General features: G+C 63.8%; 7 protein-coding genes across 7 annotated transcripts; 2 read left to right on the top strand and 5 right to left on the bottom strand.

The window, feature by feature from the left end:
• Nucleotides 1–274: 274 nt before the first annotated feature.
• Q8F55_008349 (uncharacterized protein) lies at nucleotides 275–2,606 on the bottom strand (the record flags this gene model as incomplete). The annotated part of the gene is made up of 2 exons (XM_069356746.1): nucleotides 275–2,045; nucleotides 2,083–2,606. The coding sequence occupies 2 exons, from the start codon at nucleotides 2,604–2,606 to the stop codon at nucleotides 275–277; spliced, it is 2,295 nt and encodes a 764-aa protein (XP_069206587.1).
• A 767-nt stretch (nucleotides 2,607–3,373) lies between these two features.
• On the top strand, nucleotides 3,374–4,084 carry Q8F55_008348 (uncharacterized protein; the record flags this gene model as incomplete). The annotated part of the gene is made up of 1 exon (XM_069356745.1): nucleotides 3,374–4,084. The coding sequence occupies one exon, from the start codon at nucleotides 3,374–3,376 to the stop codon at nucleotides 4,082–4,084; it is 711 nt and encodes a 236-aa protein (XP_069206586.1).
• A 94-nt stretch (nucleotides 4,085–4,178) lies between these two features.
• Q8F55_008347 (uncharacterized protein) lies at nucleotides 4,179–7,369 on the bottom strand (the record flags this gene model as incomplete). Its single annotated transcript, XM_069356744.1, has 14 exons — nucleotides 4,179–4,624; nucleotides 4,666–4,823; nucleotides 4,862–4,886; nucleotides 4,925–4,966; nucleotides 5,005–5,124; nucleotides 5,169–5,305; nucleotides 5,343–5,362; nucleotides 5,403–5,536; nucleotides 5,707–5,828; nucleotides 5,867–5,929; nucleotides 5,969–6,922; nucleotides 6,961–7,136; nucleotides 7,178–7,185; nucleotides 7,234–7,369. The coding sequence occupies 14 exons, from the start codon at nucleotides 7,367–7,369 to the stop codon at nucleotides 4,179–4,181; spliced, it is 2,541 nt and encodes an 846-aa protein (XP_069206585.1).
• Nucleotides 7,370–8,591: 1,222 nt separating this feature from the next.
• Q8F55_008346 (uncharacterized protein) lies at nucleotides 8,592–10,488 on the top strand (the record flags this gene model as incomplete). Its single annotated transcript, XM_069356743.1, has 9 exons — nucleotides 8,592–8,881; nucleotides 8,923–9,038; nucleotides 9,102–9,290; nucleotides 9,325–9,396; nucleotides 9,446–9,461; nucleotides 9,499–9,582; nucleotides 9,620–9,962; nucleotides 9,998–10,132; nucleotides 10,168–10,488. 9 exons carry the CDS (start codon nucleotides 8,592–8,594, stop codon nucleotides 10,486–10,488), a joined length of 1,566 nt encoding a protein of 521 aa, XP_069206584.1.
• Nucleotides 10,489–10,927: 439 nt separating this feature from the next.
• Nucleotides 10,928–13,149, bottom strand: Q8F55_008345 (uncharacterized protein; the record flags this gene model as incomplete). The annotated part of the gene is made up of 2 exons (XM_069356742.1): nucleotides 10,928–12,585; nucleotides 13,143–13,149. 2 exons carry the CDS (start codon nucleotides 13,147–13,149, stop codon nucleotides 10,928–10,930), a joined length of 1,665 nt encoding a protein of 554 aa, XP_069206583.1.
• A 409-nt stretch (nucleotides 13,150–13,558) lies between these two features.
• On the bottom strand, nucleotides 13,559–14,062 carry Q8F55_008344 (uncharacterized protein; the record flags this gene model as incomplete). The annotated part of the gene is made up of 1 exon (XM_069356741.1): nucleotides 13,559–14,062. One exon carries the CDS (start codon nucleotides 14,060–14,062, stop codon nucleotides 13,559–13,561), a length of 504 nt encoding a protein of 167 aa, XP_069206582.1.
• Nucleotides 14,063–14,512: 450 nt separating this feature from the next.
• On the bottom strand, nucleotides 14,513–16,067 carry Q8F55_008343 (uncharacterized protein; the record flags this gene model as incomplete). The annotated part of the gene is made up of 2 exons (XM_069356740.1): nucleotides 14,513–15,863; nucleotides 15,916–16,067. 2 exons carry the CDS (start codon nucleotides 16,065–16,067, stop codon nucleotides 14,513–14,515), a joined length of 1,503 nt encoding a protein of 500 aa, XP_069206581.1.
• Nucleotides 16,068–18,235: the final 2,168 nt, after the last annotated feature.

The following is an 18,235-nucleotide window of genomic DNA, read 5'->3' as shown; positions in this document are numbered from 1 at the left end:
CCCATGTATTCTTAGCCTGCCAGCTCCCAGCTCCCAGCTCCCAGTCCTCGCAATGGCGAATGACGGCCAGCTGTGCTCGCAGTGTGCTCCTGACAATGGCAGCGACGACGGCGTGAAATTCACCGACGTCCGGCCGGAGTGTCTGGCGCTGAGAAACTCCTACAGTCGTACTCGGCCGCGGTGGACGATAACAGCAGCAGCACTGCCCGCTGCCCGGTGCCGGAGGGTGCAAAGGTGCATACAACATGGCCTACGGCCTGGCCTACTCCCTGGCCTACTCAAACTGCGCGACATACTCATCCACGCCGCCCTCGAGCCGTGTGAGCCGGCCCCCATCTAGCACATACACATCGTCCGCCACCTCGCGCACAAAGTGCCGGTCGTGCGTGACGAGCACCACCGTCCCCTCGTACTCTGTCAGCGCCGTCACGAGCCCCTGGACAGTGTACATGTCCAGGTGGTTGGTAATCTCGTCCAGCAGCAGCATGTGCGGCTGATCGTACAGCATGAGCGCCATGGCGAGGCGCGCGCGCTGCCCTCCGCTGAGCGTGTGCACCGGGCGCGTGGCGAGGTCGCCGGAGACCTGGAACGAGCCGAGCCAGCGGCGGAGGTCGCCCTCCTTGGGCGGGTCGAGGCCAAACTCGGCGTGGAACGCCACCGCGCGCGTCATGAGCAGGGCCAGCGCCGGCCCAGACTCGCCAGACAGCTCGTCGACAAAGTGCTGCGTGTAGTGCCCTATCCTCAGGCGCGGCTGCCGCTCGACTGTCCCGTGCGTCGGCGCCAGCCCGCCCTCGAGGATCTGAACCAGCGTCGACTTGCCGCACCCGTTGAGGCCGAGCAGCGCGATGTGGTCGTTCTGCATGATGCTCAGCCCGAGGCTCTTGAGCACGCGCCGCTTCTTGCCCGGGTACGAGAAGGACACGTTGGCGAGCGAGATGAGCGGGCCCGACGCGCGCAGGGGCTCGGGGTTGGGGATCTTGAAGTCGACCTCCTTCTCCACCTGGATCAGGTCGATCTCTGGCCGCACCGTGTTGTGGAAGCCGGCCCAGTACGATACCTTGAAGCGCTTTCCGTCCTCGGTCTTGTCGATGCCCGCCATGCGCTCGAGCTTCTTGTTGCGCGACGCCACCTGGCTGAGGACCTTCGAGTCCTGCGTCCGCTGGGCGTGCTTGACAAAGCCCTCGATCGACTTTTTGACGTGCTCCCTGCGCCGCTCGAGCGCCTCGTGCTGCCGCTCGCGCTTCTTGCGCAGCTCGTCCTCGGTCTGTTCGTACTCGTCATAGTTGCCCGGGTGGTAGGTGAGCTTGCGCTCCTTCAACCTGATAATCTCTTCGGAGATGGCGTTGAGAAAGTCGCGGTCGTGCGACACGCACACGATGGTAATGTCCTCAAGGCTCTTGAGGTACTCCTGCAGCCAGGCGATGGCGGCGAGGTCGAGGTGGTTGGTGCACTCGTCGAGCAGCAGCACGTCGGGCTGCACAAACATGGCCTTGGCAATGGCCACTCGCATGCGCCAACCGCCCGACAGCGCGCTCACCGGCCCGTCCTGCATCGCCTCGGTCACGTCGAGCCCGCCCAGGATGGCGCGCGCGCGCGCCTCGGCCGAGTGCGCATCGGTCGCGTCGAGCTCGGCATACAGCTTCTCGAGCACCTTGGCGGCGACTTCTGCGTCGGGCGCCGGGCTGCCCGTGCCGTACAGCTCGTCGCGCACCTCCTTGACCATGCTCTGCTCGGCCTTGAGCGCGACGCCGCGCGCCTTCTTCCCGCGCGCGCCCGAGCGCAGCGTCGCCGTCTTCTGCGCGAGGAAGATGTTGTGCTCGGCTATTCTCGCAATGTAGCCCTCCAGGGCGGCGTTCAGCGCGGCGCCATCGCCAGCCGCCGTCGCCTCCTCGATCGCAGTGACGTCGCGCAGCCGCTTGAGCCGGTCGCCGTCGGCCGCGAGCACGGCGTCGAGCACCGACTGCGCCGTGTCGAGCACGTCGAGCTGCTGGACGTACAGCGTGCGGATGTTCTCCGGGAACCCGACGAGGGACTTGTCCCCAATGCTGCGCCGGGTTAGAGTTACCACGCCGGCCAACCTACACGTTGAGCAGGGTCGACTTGCCCGCGCCGTTGCGCCCCACGAGGCCGTAGTGCGTCCCGGCCTTGAACCAGAGCCGGGCGTCTTCGAGCAGCTCGCGGTCCCCGATGGACACGTTGACACCCTTGAGGTCGACGTCCTTGCTGAGCGTGGACAGGGTTTCGTTGTGGAAGCGCGATTGCTGGGAGTAGGCCTGGATGACGGGTCCGGTCGGAGCAGCCTTGGCCTTGGGCTCGGCCTTCTTGCGCGCCTTCTTGGTCGGCGAGCCGGCGCGGGGAGTGTCCGCCGGGGTATCGGGGGCCGAGGCCGCAGCGACCTCCCCGCCCACGCTCAGCCTAGCAAACAGCGCGTCGAGGTCCCGCGCGCTCAGGCCAAGGAACGGCGCGACGGCGCGCTTGGCGTCCTCGCCCGTCTTGCCGGCGAGCGCGGTGCCGAGGTACGCGCGCGTGTCGTCGTCCTCTTCGAGGATTTCGCGCACATCGGGCGGGGCGGCGGCCACGATGGCGTCGAGGGTGATGGCTGTCATGGTGGGTATGGGGGTGGGTGGGGCCGAGCGGGGTCGGGCCGTGGGTGTTGCGGGGTCGTGAGTCGTCGGGTGTTGTCGTCGTGCTTCTGCCGAGGCAAGGTGGCTATCTGATATCGTCCTGCTCCTCTTTAGTACGCTCACTCGTCCTCTCTCGTCTCGTCTCGTCGCGTCCCCTCGTGGTGCTCGTCTCTTGTCGGTTCCGTTTGTCGACGTCGAGTAAGAGGTCACAAATCACAACAGCGGAGCGCATGACGACATGCCGATGGTCCGACGAGTCGGCCTCAGCCGCTCGGATCCGAGAGACGCGTGGAGAACACGTGCACCACGTGGATGTGCTGGATCAGCTCCGATGTCTCTCTCTATGCACTATACAGCTTGTCGAGCAGGCCAAGCATGCATGTCGCCGTCTGCATGCTCCTCTCCGTCGACGCTGGGCGTCAGCAGTGTTCACAGCCCGTGTGGTCTCAAACGCCGGCGCGCCGGCGCTTACTGAGCAGTCATGCCGTGGGCGTAATGTTCGGCCCGAAGCCACAAACGACGTCGACAAACATCGACATTGACTCTCGCTTTCCCCTCGTCCGTCTCGTCTCGTCTTATACCCCCCTCAGCTGGTCGAGCACCCCGTCGCAGCCCACGTGCAGCACATCGACCCTCCCTTGACAAACAGCAGCCGGATCTTGCGGCAGACGCACCACGGAGTCTCCGCGCCCATCCCCGACCCACCTCATCTCATCTCTCGACCCACACTTGACCTCTTATCCACCACCATGACAACACACCGCCAGAACGAGCCGCACACGCTCAACCCCTACGCGGTGCAGGGCGCCAAGTGGCTCACGGCGAGCCACCCAAAAATGACCGACGACTACTTCCACCTCTTCGACAGGTACCGCATGAGCCTCGGCATGACGGGCAAGGCGAGCAACGTCGTCGCGGCGCTGCAGTCGCGCCTGGCCACAACCAACCCGCACTACGCCATGGTCGTGGTGCACTCGTACGCGGATTACAAGTTTGCGAACGGCGCGTCGCGCGCGCACGTCGCGGCCAAGCTCGCGGCCCTGGAGGAGCTCGCACCAGAACACGCCGAGGTCGTCGCCGACATCCGCGCAGCGTACGGCCTCAACCGCGCCCACCTTACCGAGAGCGGGCGGGTCGTGCCCGTCGACGTCGGGCCGCGCACGCGCGCCGAGCGCGCGCGCTACTTCCTCACCGGGCGCCAGACGGACGCCGTCCGCGCCGTGCCCCGCCCCGATCCGACTAGCCCCTTCGCGCCGATGCCTGAGCGGAGCGCCCACCCTTCCGACAGCGCGGCGCCCGTGTTCCGCGTGCGGACGGGAGAGCACGCACCCCCGCCGTACGCTGCCAATGCGGAGAGCGCGCGCGTGCGCGAGCTGCGCGGGCAGCTCGAGGACGAGACCCGCAGGCGAGAGGAGCTCGAGGCCGAGGTCGCGGCGCTCAAGGCAAGGCTTGGCGCCTAAGCGGCATAGATATTAGATGCAACAGGGATAAATGGTTCGTACAGCGCACAGGCATACCTAGTGACAGTGCTCACCGCGGCCCTCCCTCCCGCGCCTACTCTAATACACCGAGGTCCATGCCCTCCGCCAGAGGCCAGAGCTGCGCTGCCGAGAATATCACCCCGGGGATCCCATTGGCGTCGGGGTTCGGCGGGGGCTGGAGGTGCTCGTTGACAGCGGCAGGAAACAAGTCCGACACGTCGGCCCGTGGCTCGGGCTCGATCGACGTCGCTGCGGCCGTGTGGCCGGCGCTGTGGTTGGCTGTCGGGGCAGAATCTTCATCCTGCAGCGGCCAGGCCAGCACTCCCGAGCGGCGAGCCTTGAGGACCAGGCGTCTGAGCAGCGGCGCGAGGGGGTAGCCGGGCATCGCAGGCAGCATTCGGACCAGCGCGTCGAGGTCCGAGCCGATTCTGTACTGGTCGCTGTGCTCCGGCATCAACGTTGAGAGGCGCAGGAGCGCGCGGGCAGCAAACACGGTGCCGACGTGGTAATAGCGGTTGCCTGGGGTGTGAGTTGATGCCACAGACATTTTAACTGCTCACCAAACTGGACAGAGTCCGAGTGCTGGCCTCGGATAAAGGTCGACACGATGAAGTTGGCCGCCTCCATGGCGGCGACGAGCAGTCGGGTGCGTTCCGCGCTCATGATTTGGATGGAGCGTGTCGAGACGCCACTGAGCAGGAGCGAGTTGGTTTGCAGGCTGTAGGGTAAGCTATGGCTCATGACGCTTCAGCTTACATTGCATTGGCTCTTTGCAGCTCCACTGCGCGGGTCAGATCACTTCTGCGGTGCTCAACTTACACTGGTGGAAGAGGAAGTGGTCCCTCCCGACACCATGCTCGACTGTGATGGCTCAGCGGCAGTCTCCCCAGATTACTCACCATAATACTTCGACCAGTAGTGGTAAAGACTCTCGAGGCTGTCGTTGACCTTGAGGATCTCCATTAACGTCGGCGGAGCATCACGGATCCTGTCCAGGTACCATGCCCGATGGAGCGTCACTGGGGAGTCAGCTTGGCCGCCATCGTAAAGAAGCTGCACTCACTCCTTGGAAGCATAAACTCAATGGCCACAATGAACCGGCTGTCGAGCACTGTGGTGTACGGCAGCTTGAGGAAGTGGCGCAGGTGATCAAGCGACTCGTCGAGGAACGGCACTGGCCTCCCTTCGCCAAAGGCCATCCTGAGGGGGTCAGTACAGATGGGCGCATGACACCCACTCCATCCTTTGCTTGGTGATCTGATGCTGTCAGCTCTATGCTCTATGCCTGCCGACTCACGGCAAGCCAGCATCGAACATCACCGACACCACGCCGGATGCTCAGGTCGGAGCGTGAGGAGCCAGGGCCGAGGTTGAGGAGCACGGCAAGCTCGTTGTGAAAGTCCATCTCCATGGCCATGCTCATTGCGTGATCTGGTCCGTCAGCCTCCAGCAAAGTCCCTCTTCCCACTGATTCGCCGCCACTGCATGTCGCTGAAGCAACCCATGATGCACATGGCCCGCACTCTGTCGAGTTGATTGATGGGCGAAAACATTGTCCAGCTAGCTACAAGGTCAGCGCCACTCCCGCACTCTCAACTCACTCATGACCTTGGTGAGCTGGATACACTGCAGGTGGAGGAGCGAGATCTCCTTGTTCGCCTCCTGGCAGCGAACCATGAACGTAATGATGACAGTGAGCGTGAACGGGAAGCGCATGCGGAGACTGGGGAGTATCAGCCTGGCTACCCGATACCCACTCACAGCTCAAACGTATCCGTCTCCAGGTCGAAGATTGGAATGAACTGGTGGCTGTTCGCCATGAACCTGGCACTGTCAGCATGCGTCCCCGCTCCCACCACCCACAAATCAAACATTGCACGTCCCTCCTCTTCGGTGCAGAAGCCCTCGTCGATGGGGTTGGTGTGCGACGTCCCGTAGTCCTCCCAGACGGCGGTGAGGCGTTCCCGGGTGAGGTTGACCATATCCGACTCGAGAATATCCACTGCGCGCCGGTCTCTCCCGCCCATCCAGGTGAGGGCCAGCCTGTGTCCCTCGTCGAGCAAGGTCGCACGCTCCGACAGCACTGTCATATCGCGGTATGGCTGCGACCGGGCGGCCGCCTCGAGCGGGTTGTCGTCGTACGGGCCGTCGTCGATCTCAAACTCAAAGTGGTCCGTCTCGCAGTTGCCGTTGTCAAAGTCGGGCGGCTCGGGGATGTATGGCACTGTCGACGGGCCGCTGGTAGCCGGTCCACTGGGAGGCCCCAGTGGCTGCGTGGACGAGGGCCCTGCCGGCGTTGTGGACGGCGGGACAGACGCTGGTGCTGACCGCGGTGCCGAGCCACCGCCGTTAAACCCTCGCACCGGCGACGTGGCAGCAGAGTTGGCATGGTCCGAGTCGGACATGCTTGGAAGGCGCATCCGCCGCGGCGCAGGAAGAGGGTAGGTCGGCACCGACGAGGAGGACGACGGAGTGGCGACAGGTGGTGGCCTCACGCTTGGCGGGCCGTGGGTCGACGACGAGCTCGAGCTCGGCAGCATCGGCTCAAACGACGGGCTCGTCTGGTTTCCATGCGGGGTATCCGGCGAAAGGTTGTGAAAGTCGACAGCCTGCCCAGAGCTTGACCGACTAGGTGGGTAGGGATGTGGTGCGAGCGAGCCCCGGTGTGCGGTCGGCACTGGCGTCGGCGGGAAGGGGCTCGCCTGGGCCTGGGCAGCTGCCAGCTGCGACTGCTGCTGCGACATGCCTTGGAGGAGGGAGCGCATCTCGGCGAGCTGCTCCCTCAGCGTCGTGACCTCGGCCTGGAGGCCGTTATTGCTGCTGGGGTCAGAAGCCGGCCATGCCCAAGCACCTACCTGTCGCCGCCGTCACGGCTCGCCTCCGCCCGGCTGCGCTTCCTGGGCGGCAGCGGTCCCCGGTCCTCCTCGAATGCCGACCGGTCAAACGTGCACTCGAGCTCGCGGTCCCGGCAGCGCTTGCACGGCGGGTTCTCTTTGTCGACGCACTTTATGCGCATCTTCTTGCAGTTGTCCTGGCGGGTCAGCGGCGAATGGGCAGCGACATGGGGCTTACACATGCTCCTATGAGAGAGTTAGCCTCTCCCCCGCCTAGTCAACACTGCTACTCACGCAAGGAGTTGTCTCTGGGGTTGCGGATGAGGGGCGCGCTGTGCGTCGATGACGATGACGAGGAGGCCACTGGTGGAGGTGGTGGTGGTGCCGTCGACTCGGACATGAGCTCGTCGTCCTGGTGGTTGGATGTCATGGCCGGCGGTTCATGAGTCTTGCGAAGGCGTCTGGGATGCTGTCGCGTCGAGTCTGACTCTTGCTTTGAGCTCTGAGCGCTGTGAGATGCAAGCAACAGCCAACAGGCAACAATCATGAAATGTCTCCATCTCGCAGTATCAACAACCCGAGGTGCACCATGTGGTGCCAATCACGTGATCCCCGTCGCGTGAGAACCACGTGTCTATGTCACGTGTTCTGACCGCGACGGCTCTCTGGCAGTGCAGCAGCCAGCCAGCCTGCTCGCATCGCCTGACCTTTCCTTGTGGCCGGCCGCCTTGCATTGTCGCCACTTGCATTGTAGTAACTTGGCTTGCTTTGCTCTCGAATTTGCCGTCAATAGGTAACCGAGTTGTGTCGTACTAACGTGTACTGGAACGGCTGCAGGCCGAGAGCGGATGCCGGCACTCGGTCATTGCCTCAAAGTGCGGGTCGAGGCGACCGGTACTCTTGGGTACGAGGGCAGCATGCTGCTTCTGCTTCTGCTTCGAATCCTCGGAGGCGGAGCCCTTGGTCGGTCCCCCGCTCATCATGACGTGAACGGGAGCGACATCCCCTCCCGTTCCAACCATAACCCCCATCGCGGTGTTCCTGACTCCCTGAGAGTCGTCGTACGCAGAACCAACCGGCCTTGGGAACTGGCCACTGGAGCACTGAGCGTACAACTCTATTCAAAGTGTGGCGTGTGCGATCAAGGTTCCTCCGAAGTGCCGCGGCCTCGAGCCACACAGCGGACACGTACGGCAGTCGAGGCTTATCAGCAAGGTTCAGCGCCACTCAACCTTGCAGCTCCCTGTTGCACATGGCAGGCGCTCCAAGTGATCAACTGTCGTAGCTGTCGTGTGTCCGTGTGCCTCGTGTTTGAGGGTTGGCTTGTGGTTTCTGTCCGCAGTCCGCAGAGCCAAGCTCCGCGGGTGTGCGACGTCCGCCATCCTTCCTCCCTGACAGTGAGGAACCCGCCGAGAAACAACAAGCACCAAGCTGTGCAAGGCGCTCGACTCTGCCTTGGGGGTGGTGGGTCCGACTCTGCCATGGGGTGGTGCGTCCGGGACGCGACGGCCTCATGCTCGTGTTTGATGTCGTAGATCCAACTCTTGCGATCTGTTCATTGACAAAACACTGGACGCTCGTCGCCCCCCCACTAGATACCGACCGATTCCCCTCCTCCATACCACTTGTGGCGGCCTCCCGCGATCTCGGCCATGGCCTTCAACACCCGGCAGGGCCGCGTGCTGTTACGCACCTCGATTGTCGTCAACTTGCTCATCGTCTTCCTCCTCCTGTGGGAGTACAACAGCCCGATGGACCAGCCGCCATTAGTGGCGGGCCTCGGGTTGCGGCCCCTCGAATGGCGAGCCCCGGAGCCCTCGGTGCGCGTGGTGGAGAAGATTGTCGAGCGGGTCGTTGAAAAGGTCGTCGAGGTGCCCAAGATCGTCTCGGAGCCGTCGTGCTCCATGTGCACTGTCAACTCGACGCTGTGCGAGGAGATGAGGTGGGTCCGGCGGGCGCGCGTGGCGGCGCTAACAGCCATAGCGATGGCTCCGTCGAGGCCGCCGTCGCCTACAGAGGTACCAACCAGCGACTCCGACGTGCTCTGGCCAAGATGCGCTCCGGCAAGCCTTTCAACGTCGCCGCCATCGGCGGCTCAGGTGTGTTGCTACCGAGGCGCGCTAAGAGCGCGACGGGCCGAGAGTAAACTCTAACCTTGACAGTGTCAAAGGGCCACACACTGGGCGACCACCACGAAATGACGTGCACCCTCAACTTCCATCGCCGCATCTTTGACCATCTCGACGCCAAGTTCCCCGGCAAGGACCAGCCGTTCATCTCTGAGCCGACAACCGAGTCCAAGAAGGACGAGGGGCGGAATGGGTTTGTCAACGGCGCGCAGGGCGGGACTGGTGAGTGGCGATCTGGGGCACCACTGACCGCCAGGGAGCGATTACTTCTCCATGTGTTTCCAGGAGCACATTCCGACCGATGTCGACCTGGTCATCGTTGAGCTGGGTGAGTGTGCCTGTTCAAGGGAGACAGGCCCGGCTGACTCATACCACAGCTATCAACGACCAGAAGTATGCCAACCCCCAAGTTCCGGTCTGACAGCCCCAGCTTCCCCATCTTCCAGCGTCCATTCGAGCTCCTCCTTCGCGGCCTCCAAGACCTCCCCTCACAGCCGGCTGTCATCTACGTCCAGTGGGTAGCAGGCACAGGCGACACTGACGGACCGCAGGGTTCTTGCCCTCCCGCTGCATGCGCTCGTCAGCGGCGCGGTGGCGCAAACCGGCATCGCGCAGTACATGGACGTGCCGACCATCTCGCTGCAGCACGCCGTGCTTCCCCAGATCCTAAAGGACGAGGCGTTCAGCCAGCAAGTGTTCGTGGTGCACGGCGATGGCGAAGTCGACGCGCGACACATCAGCCGCTGGAGCCACCAGAAGATGGGTGACCTCGTCAACGCGTACATCGACGCGCAGCTGTGCGAGATGGACCGGATCGAGGCGGCCGAGAAGAAGCGCTCGGGCAAGAAAGACATTGACATTGACGCGCTGTACCCCCTCGCCCCGCTTCCAAGAGTACGTTGTCGCCTCCCGCGTCTGCTCACGCCCAGCTCCTCACCTCGGACAAGTGGGACCCGAAAAAGGTCATCCCGCCGCTCAAGCCGACGTGCATGTCGATGAACGCCAAGGACAAGCCCGCGCCTGCCAAGAACGATGGGTGGTACGAGTGGGCCTGGAAGGACAAGGTGGGTCAAGGGGGAGTCGTGCCGCTGACAATAAGAACTACATGGTCACCAACACGGTCGGCGCGACCATCTCGTACGAGGTGACCACGAGCATTGGCCTCGTGCAGCTCTTCTACCTCCGCTCGTGGGAGTTCCACCTCGGCATACTCGAGTGCTGGCTCGACGACGACGTCAATTCTGCCGTCAAGATCGCTGGATACTGGGACGAGGGCCTCAAGTACAACATTGGGCAGAGGAAGGATATCGCCACGAATGCCTCGCCCGGCAAGCACATGCTCAACTGCAAGTTCCTCGGCAAGGACGGCAACAAGGCGAGCGGGGACGAGTTCCGCATCATCTCGGTGATGAGCATCTAGAAGTATTGTATTGCATAGACTGTTGCATGGTGTCGTGGTAGGCTGCTCGCACTGACACTGTTGTTCACATGGTGGGCATCCTCACTGCCTCGAACCAATACTGAAAAGTGACACTCAAATGCTGAGCCGGCTTGGTTGTCTGAGAGAGATCCTCATTGATACGTCCTGTCAATCAGTCCTACGACACAACTTGTGGCTCCTGGCATCCGCAACTCAAACGCCTGGAACGGAGGGAGTCGATGGCGTCCTCATCGGAGAGTCGTTACTGGAATTGTTTTGAACATCGCAGTGTGGCCTTGTTGATCGCACTCGCAACAGCCACCATTTCTCTGGCACTCAATACCGCGTCCCGATCAACAGCATAACAGATCTCCCGAGCCGAGCCGGCGACCTGACCTCCGGCCTCACCTCTACCTGCCCCATAACCCTACATGCCCATCTACAAGTACTCGCTCGCGAGCACGAGGAACACGCTCGCGGTCCACGAGTACGCCGTGTCGCGGTTGGCCTTGCCCGTGAGCGCGTCAAAGTTCTCGGCCGAGCCGCCAACCCGGAACGCGTTGCAGAACGCGCGGGCAATCTTGCGCGCGAGCTGCACCTCGCCGGCGCGCTTGAGCCCGTCGACGATGAGCAGCGTCGACGGCGCCCATACCGGCCCGCGCCAGTACCCGTCGCTCGTGTACTTTTCGCTCGTTGTCGACTCTGTTGCCAGCCCGTAGTCGGTGACGAAGCCCCCGCTCTCGAGGCGGGCCACGAGCGCGGCCAGCATCTCCTTCGGCAGCCGGTCGCCAAGCATCAAGGGCTGGAGGAGCAGGAGCGACGCGCAGTCAATCACGCCGTCGGTGGGCACGTGCCGCGCCGTGAACCTGTCCCCTGCCCACATCTTCTCGACGAGCGTGGCAAACAGGCCGTCTGCGCGCGCCCTATACCCCGCCGCCCTGTCGTCCAGCCCGAGCCGCGCCGCGACCCGCGCCAGCGAGTCGAGCTGTAGCACGAGGTGCGCGGCCAGGTCCGGCGACTCGACGGGCACGCCGCCGTCGAAAACCGTCGCGTTGTCCCAGCCCGAGTCGTTGCCATGGTAGTAAGCTGGCAGGGCACGGCCGTCGCCCACGCGCTCGGTGAGCCAGAAGTCGGTCCACCTATCGAGGCTATCCAGCGCGCCGCGCACGTCCTCGTCGGCGAGCACACCCGCAGCGTGCATCCGGTCCACGGTCCACCCGTGCACCGGCGGCTTGGTGAACGCGTAGGCGACCTCGCGGTCGTTGATCGAGTCCGGGAGGTTGCCGCGCGCGCTCTGGTGCTCGAGCATGGTCGCAATCTGCGCCCAGCACAGCGCGGGGAACCCTCCCAGCGCCATGGCGTTGAAGCAGTGGTCCCACGACCACACCGACGCCATCCAGTTCTTGGACATGTACATCGCCGGGCGGGGGAGCGCGCCGCTGGGCGCGACGAGCGCGTGCCAGGTGATGTATGCGGCGAGCGCGCGCGAGTCGGCGTACTCGGCCGGAGCGGGCGGCGCGCTCGCCAGCCACTCGGCGTAGCTCGGCAGCGGGGTGGCGCTCGCCGCGGCCACAGCGTCGTCGACACGCTCAGTGATGAACACGGTGGCCCCCGGCGCCAGGTGGAACACGACCGGGTCGCTCCTATCCCCGTGCCATGTCGTCTCGGCGCGCACCGCGCCCGAGGCCTCGATCCCGAGGGTAATCCCGCTGCTCCGCTTGATGAACGACCACCGCGTCGGCCCGAGCGGGGTGAGCGTGTCGTAAAAGTCGAGGTTGGCAGCGGCGAGCGCGAGCCCAGAGGTCTGGGGCGCGTGGATGCGCACGACGGTCGCCGACGCGAACTCTGCGCGGGCCGGGTCGGAGGGGGTAGCCGTCGGGATGCACAGCGCGCCGTCGGGCTCAAACGTCGCGTCGTACGCCGTTGCGGAAGGCGCAGAGGGGAGGAGGTCGAAGATCCCCGGCGCCGGTATCCCGCCATGCACGCTCCGCAGGGACACGGTCGCGCTGCGGTCGCGCACGTTGGCGAGGTAGTTGAAGGAGAGGTACGACCCGGCCGCGGAGAACGGCTGGCCGTCGAGCGGGAAGCGGCGGGCCACTGGGGTCAGCGCTGCTGGGCAGGGGAGCTCACTGTTAGGTTGGGGAGGGGATGCACACCCTCATGGCCGCTGCGCTCTGTTGATGTACAGCGCCGACGTTGGGCTCACCGGAGCGTCGGGAAGTGCTCCGGAGCCAGGGAGGAGCCCGCCGGTCTTGGCCGGGTTTTGCACCGAGTCTCCGCCGACTCTGCGCCGAGCCGCGTCGAGGTCGTCGTGAGTGTGCTGCCCTCGGTGGAGACTGGTCAAGGGTAGTGGCACTCTACTCGTCCACACACGACTCGACACTCGGTCAGCCCCACGCCGGCTCACCGCCGACAACAGCCCCCGGGCCCCCTCGCCACTCGGAGAAGACGCCACCACCAGCCTGCACGGCCCGCCCGCTCTCGGACTCGCCGAGGCGGCGCAACCCCGTGGCGGCCGCCAGGCCACGGACCGCCGGACCCCCCAATCGATCGCCGAATCTCCCCCGTGGCGCCTCGGCGGGGCTCGATCGCCGGCCGCCGGCTCGTCGGTGCTGCTCGATCGTGGTTCGCCACTCGATCGCGGTCAGCTCGACCCCGCATGATGAGCGCTACGGCCTGGTGAGTGGCGTCTGGGGTGAGCTGATGGGGGAAGGGGGAACTGGCGTCTGCCTCCGCTCGGGAGCAACACGCTCTGGGTCGGGAACAACACGCCCTGCACCTTCTGCCTCTTCTAGCCTGCCCGAGATCAGGCTCAGCTCTGCCGAGCTCGAGATCCACTCGCAACAAGGTGCAACAAGGTGCGCGCGCCACTTTACCAAGCTCAAGATTGATGGTGAGTGTGGGGTTGTGGGGCCGACTCCAGACCGCGAGGCACGGCGGTGTCAATCACGGCGATGTCCACACTCCAATGCCAAGACGCGGTGGAGCCCGCCGTGGCCATTGCGAGGCGACAATGAGAGTTGTGGAATGTGGAGCAGGAGGAACGCGGAGCAGATCTATGCAGACGCAACTACAGCTCGCCGAAGATGGCATCCCATAGCTCGTCCTCCTCCTTGTCCTTGCGGCGCTTCTTCTCCTGCTTATGCGTCATAAAGTACCCCTGCGGGCCGAGCGGACCTCCGGGCGCGTAGTCGGTCCCCTTGAGCTGCTTCATGCGCTTCTTGTCCTTGAGCAAGCGCTTGTAGTCGTCCCAGGCGAGGTAGTATCCGCCCGGGCCTTGGATGCTGCCTGGCGGGCCGTGGGGAGGAGCGGCGTTGTACGCCGCTGGCCCCGCCGACGCGGGGTTTAGAGCGGCGTACGGCGGCGTTGGCGAAGGGGGCGGCGGTAGGATGTTTCCGGCCGGCGCGTACGGCGTGGGCGCGTATGGCGCTTGGTGTGGGCGGGATGCCGAGCAGCCAGGGAGGTGTTGGCACATGCACTGATGCGCAAGCGAGGGCTGGCTGCTGCCCTGGGACGGGCCCTTGGGATCGACATACTGCCCCAGCTTGCGATACGCGTCTTCGACGAGGCCCATGGTGGGTGTGTGAGTGGCGAGGTGGGTGTGCTCGTTGGCGGTGAGCATCCGACACTCGCTCTTATCCTCGATGCGTGGTGGACCCGACGCGCACGATGCTTACAAGGCTATGGAATGCAGTGCTCATTTAGCTGCACTGGATGACTCTACGCGTCATTCGCGTCCACTCCGGTGCGGCTCCGAGACCCCGCCAGGAGTCGCCGCAGCAACGTAAGCCACCCACCCCCACCCTCCCTCCCCCTACCTCCCTCCCCCTGCCCCACTCTGCCATTCTCAGGATCCTCGGCTGTCTTGGCGTCGCGAGCCACGTCGGTTGCCATTGTTCGAGGCTCCTTGCTCTTTTGTCTCAGCCAATAGCCCATGTGGTGCATAGCGCATGGCGCAGTCTATGTATGTAGCTCCGCTGCACCCTACTGTTACAACTGGCATGCACTGCCTTAAACAAGACTTCTAAATCGCGTACACAAACCAGTCAACGTGGTCTCCGTCGTCCTCAAACGTCTTCTTCTCGGCGTCGGTCCAAGGGTGCTCGCGAGCAGCGTTGCGGGCGGCCTTCTTGGCGTTGGCGCGAGCGCAGTAGATCCACATGATGACAGCCATGACAATGACAATGCCGCAGTAGCCAAGGCACACGGCGTGGCCCTTGATGTAGCGGGGGCCGTCCTCCTTGGGGTAGATGAAGGACGAGATGATACCACCGAGGTTACCGAACGAGACGATGATGGCAGTGGCGACACCCTTCTTGAGCGAGCCACCACAGTTGTTGGAGCCCCAGGCGACGACGACGGGGATGAGGGGGTAGACACCGCAGGCGGCGAGGAAGAGGCCGGCATAGTTGGCGCCGTTGTTGACGTTGGCGAGGAGGAGGATGTAGCCGAGAGCGGCGACAAAGGCAAAGCAGATGGTCACGAGGCCACGCTTCTGGATCTTGTCCGAGATGTAGCCCGAGAAGACGGTGCAGAAAGCGGCGGCGACGTAGGGAGGGACCGACATGAGCTGGGCCTTGGCAGCCGTGTAGCCGAGGGCGGCAACGAGGGTGGGCGAGAAGAGGGAGAAGGTGTAGAGGGGAGTAAGAGTGCCGTGGAACATGACCGAGAAGGCCCAGACCTTCCAGTCGGTGAAGGCGTCCCAGATGAACTTGGTCTTGTACTCGTGGCTGCAGCCGTCGTTGTCGAGGCGGAGGCGGGCCTGGAGGACCTGGCGCTCGGGCTCGGTGAGGAACTTGGCAGTGTCGGGGTAGTCGTGGAGCATCCAGAACGAGATGACAGCGACGACGACGGTGAGGATACCCTCGAGGATGAAGATCCAGCGCCAGCCCTCGTAACCGGCGATGCCGTCCATGAGGTTGATCAGGCGGGCGAGGAGACCACCAAAGGCACCGGCGGCGGTGGCGGCCGAGAAGAAGAGAGCGATGCGCATCGAGATCTCAAAGCGGCGGTACCACTGGGTGAGGTAGAACGAGACACCGGGGAAGAGACCAGCCTCGGTGATACCGAGGAAGATGCGGGTGACGAAGAGGCCAACAAAGTTCTGGACAAAGCCCATGCCGATCATGACAATACCCCAGGCAATCATGATGATGGGGAGCCACATCGAGGGGCGCCAGGCCTTCATGACCATGTTGGAGGGGACCTCGAACAGGACGTAGAAGGCGAAGAAGATGGCGAGACACGCGCCATACTGGGTAGACGAGAGGCCGAGGTGCTTGGACAGGCCGAAGAGGTTGGCGTTACCGATGTTGGAGCGGTCGAGGAAGGAGAGAAGATAAAGGAGTGCGAGCCATGGGACGAGGCGGATGTCGCTGTTTGCGTTGTCAGCTGACTGGTTGTTGTGGCTCACGCAACACGACTTACACCTTGCGGATCAACCGCTTGATGTTGACGTCCTGGGCCTCCGAGTCGGTGACCGAGCTCTCGGTGACATCGCCAACAAACTTGCCGGCGGCGACATAAGGTGGCGAGCCCTCAATGTACTGCTTGTCGTCCTTGAAGTCGGTGGAGGCCATGGTGTGTGAGAAGAAATCACAGGATGAGGAAAAGGCGGGGCTCTTTGGACGTGGCGACTCTTTTAACCACTCTCGATTGTCGGCAGCGTGTGGCGAGCGAAACACCTTGGCAGTCTTTGCAATTCTCGACCGAACCCTTGTGCCCGTGTCTGCCCCACAGAGGCGGCGATGTATCTTTCGGCTCGGTCGTCACTGGCCCGGTCGTCGCTCCATCGCACCCGTGTCGCCTGGGTCTGTCGCCTTCGTCATGTTGGAGCAGCCCAGGACCTGGGGAAGGGAAGGGAGGCAGGGAGGGCGAGCAAGGCGGGCCGCAGGCACCAGGCGTGGAGTTGACACGCAACCAGCACAGACCTCGTTGGACCGCTGATTGCCGAGGAAAACGAATAGAGCGAGCCGCCGCAGGCGTGTAGAGACGGGACCCCGAGAGCCCAAAGGAGACCTGGCTGGGCCTTGGCATGCCCCGTGCTGTGGGGGCCATTCCGGGTATGCAGTGAGCGAGAGATAGTCGGAACGGCATTGGCGCCCCGTGTTGATGGCGGCGGCTGGCTGCTGCGGCGTCAGAGTGGGTTCAGACAACGTGTGGAGTCATTGTCCTCGTCGCTGGGCCGCCACGTTCAAAACCCGCCGCCGCATTGGCCTTGGCACTAAGACGAATGGCGGCTCCTGCTGGTCTCACACCTGCCCTTGGGTCCCCCTTGGGTTGTCCAAGTCGACTACCCGACGTGGCGAGTTCCTGATTATCGACTTAAACGAGCCCAACCTCACACACTACGGCTCACAAAGTGTGAGGCCTGATGAGTTGCAGGTGGTCGCGAGGTTGGTTGATCCAATGACGACGAGTGTGGTGTCAGGATCCCCTCCCCCACGCCGGACCCTGTCGAGCGTAAAACCGATATCCCGATTCATAGGCTCAGCTCACCCCCACAACGGCTCTGTCGGTGCACCCCCCGCGTCTCCACGTCTCACGCCGCCGGCTCCATAATTCAAGGTTGTACTCGACCCTGATTAGCTCGTGCTCCTCGCCTAAATGGTGGGTGAGTGGGCAATCCCGCAGCAGAGCCGCGAGATCCGGAGCCTGCGCCTCGTTGCCTCCCCCACATGTCTGTCTGGGTTGCGTTCCCTGCCCTCGGGTGCCAGGGCCTTGGCACACGGTCGTCGCTGCGTGTGCGACGATATCCAACCCAGACTGCCCGCCTATCGCCCAGTGCGGGACCCCTGCAAGGTACCGCTTAACTCCATCTACCGACCCCGCCAAGCCACTCGCGACCCACCCACATGCTAGGCATCTCACATCGTCCCCTGGACTGAACGGATTCGCCGGCGCCGCTGCCGCACTGGACTCCGCCCATGCCGCGGCCCTCGCCTCGTAGCGCGCGCGTATGAGTGATCGCGCACGCTCCCACCCACTCTGTCTTGCCCTCGGCACCCACTCGGAGGGCCGGGCCGCGGCGTTTCATCCAGCTAGATCAGGCTAGCAACGCATCACAGTGGGCTCCCGGCAAAACCAGAGCGACGTGTACGTTCTACACGGCCCACCCCGCGGCGCCGGCAAGGCGAGCATACCCCGCCGCGAGCGAGCACACCACCGATAGCACGCAAAAACCTGCCGTGAGGCGGCGTGGCTGTCTCAGCCTCGCGCCCATGTGCCCGAGCCTTCACTCCGACACAGATCCGAAGCGGCGCTCGCTGTTATTTGCATTTTCTCAGCAAATCAGCAGCAATGGCAAGCTAACCGCTACGCACTCTTGGCGATTGACGTCGATACGACAGTGCACTCCCCAAGGTCCCCCACGGGCACCCCGTCCACTTTCTGGGCAGGTCCCCTTGCCCGCTGGGCACATGTCATGTTCCCACGGGCTTGCGCAGCGGCGAGCGGCTTACACACCGCTCTCCCCCTCAAAACGAGGCCATGTTTGCCGGTAACGAGCTCGAACCGGTCCAAAGCCGACTCGTGTTCGGATAACGACCGACAGTGTGCTCGCTGTGCGCCGGTACCGCCGACTTAATCCTATGCTTACTCACTCGATCTCCCCCAACTTTCTGGAGCCAGATATGTGCGGCGGCTTGGGTGATAATCTGCGGTTATGTGCGTTAAGTGGGTGGTGGAGACGGATGGAGACATGTTTGTCGATCAGCCACGGACCCACCTGTACCTCTTGTCTCCACAT

The sequence above is a fragment of the Vanrija albida genome (assembly GCF_041260175.1).
Source record: "Vanrija albida strain AlHP1 chromosome Unknown contig_6, whole genome shotgun sequence".
NCBI classification, from domain to species: Eukaryota; Fungi; Basidiomycota; class Tremellomycetes; order Trichosporonales; family Trichosporonaceae; genus Vanrija; species Vanrija albida.
Note: the sequence above shows the minus strand (reverse complement) of the source record. Positions and strands in the feature narration are given on the sequence as shown.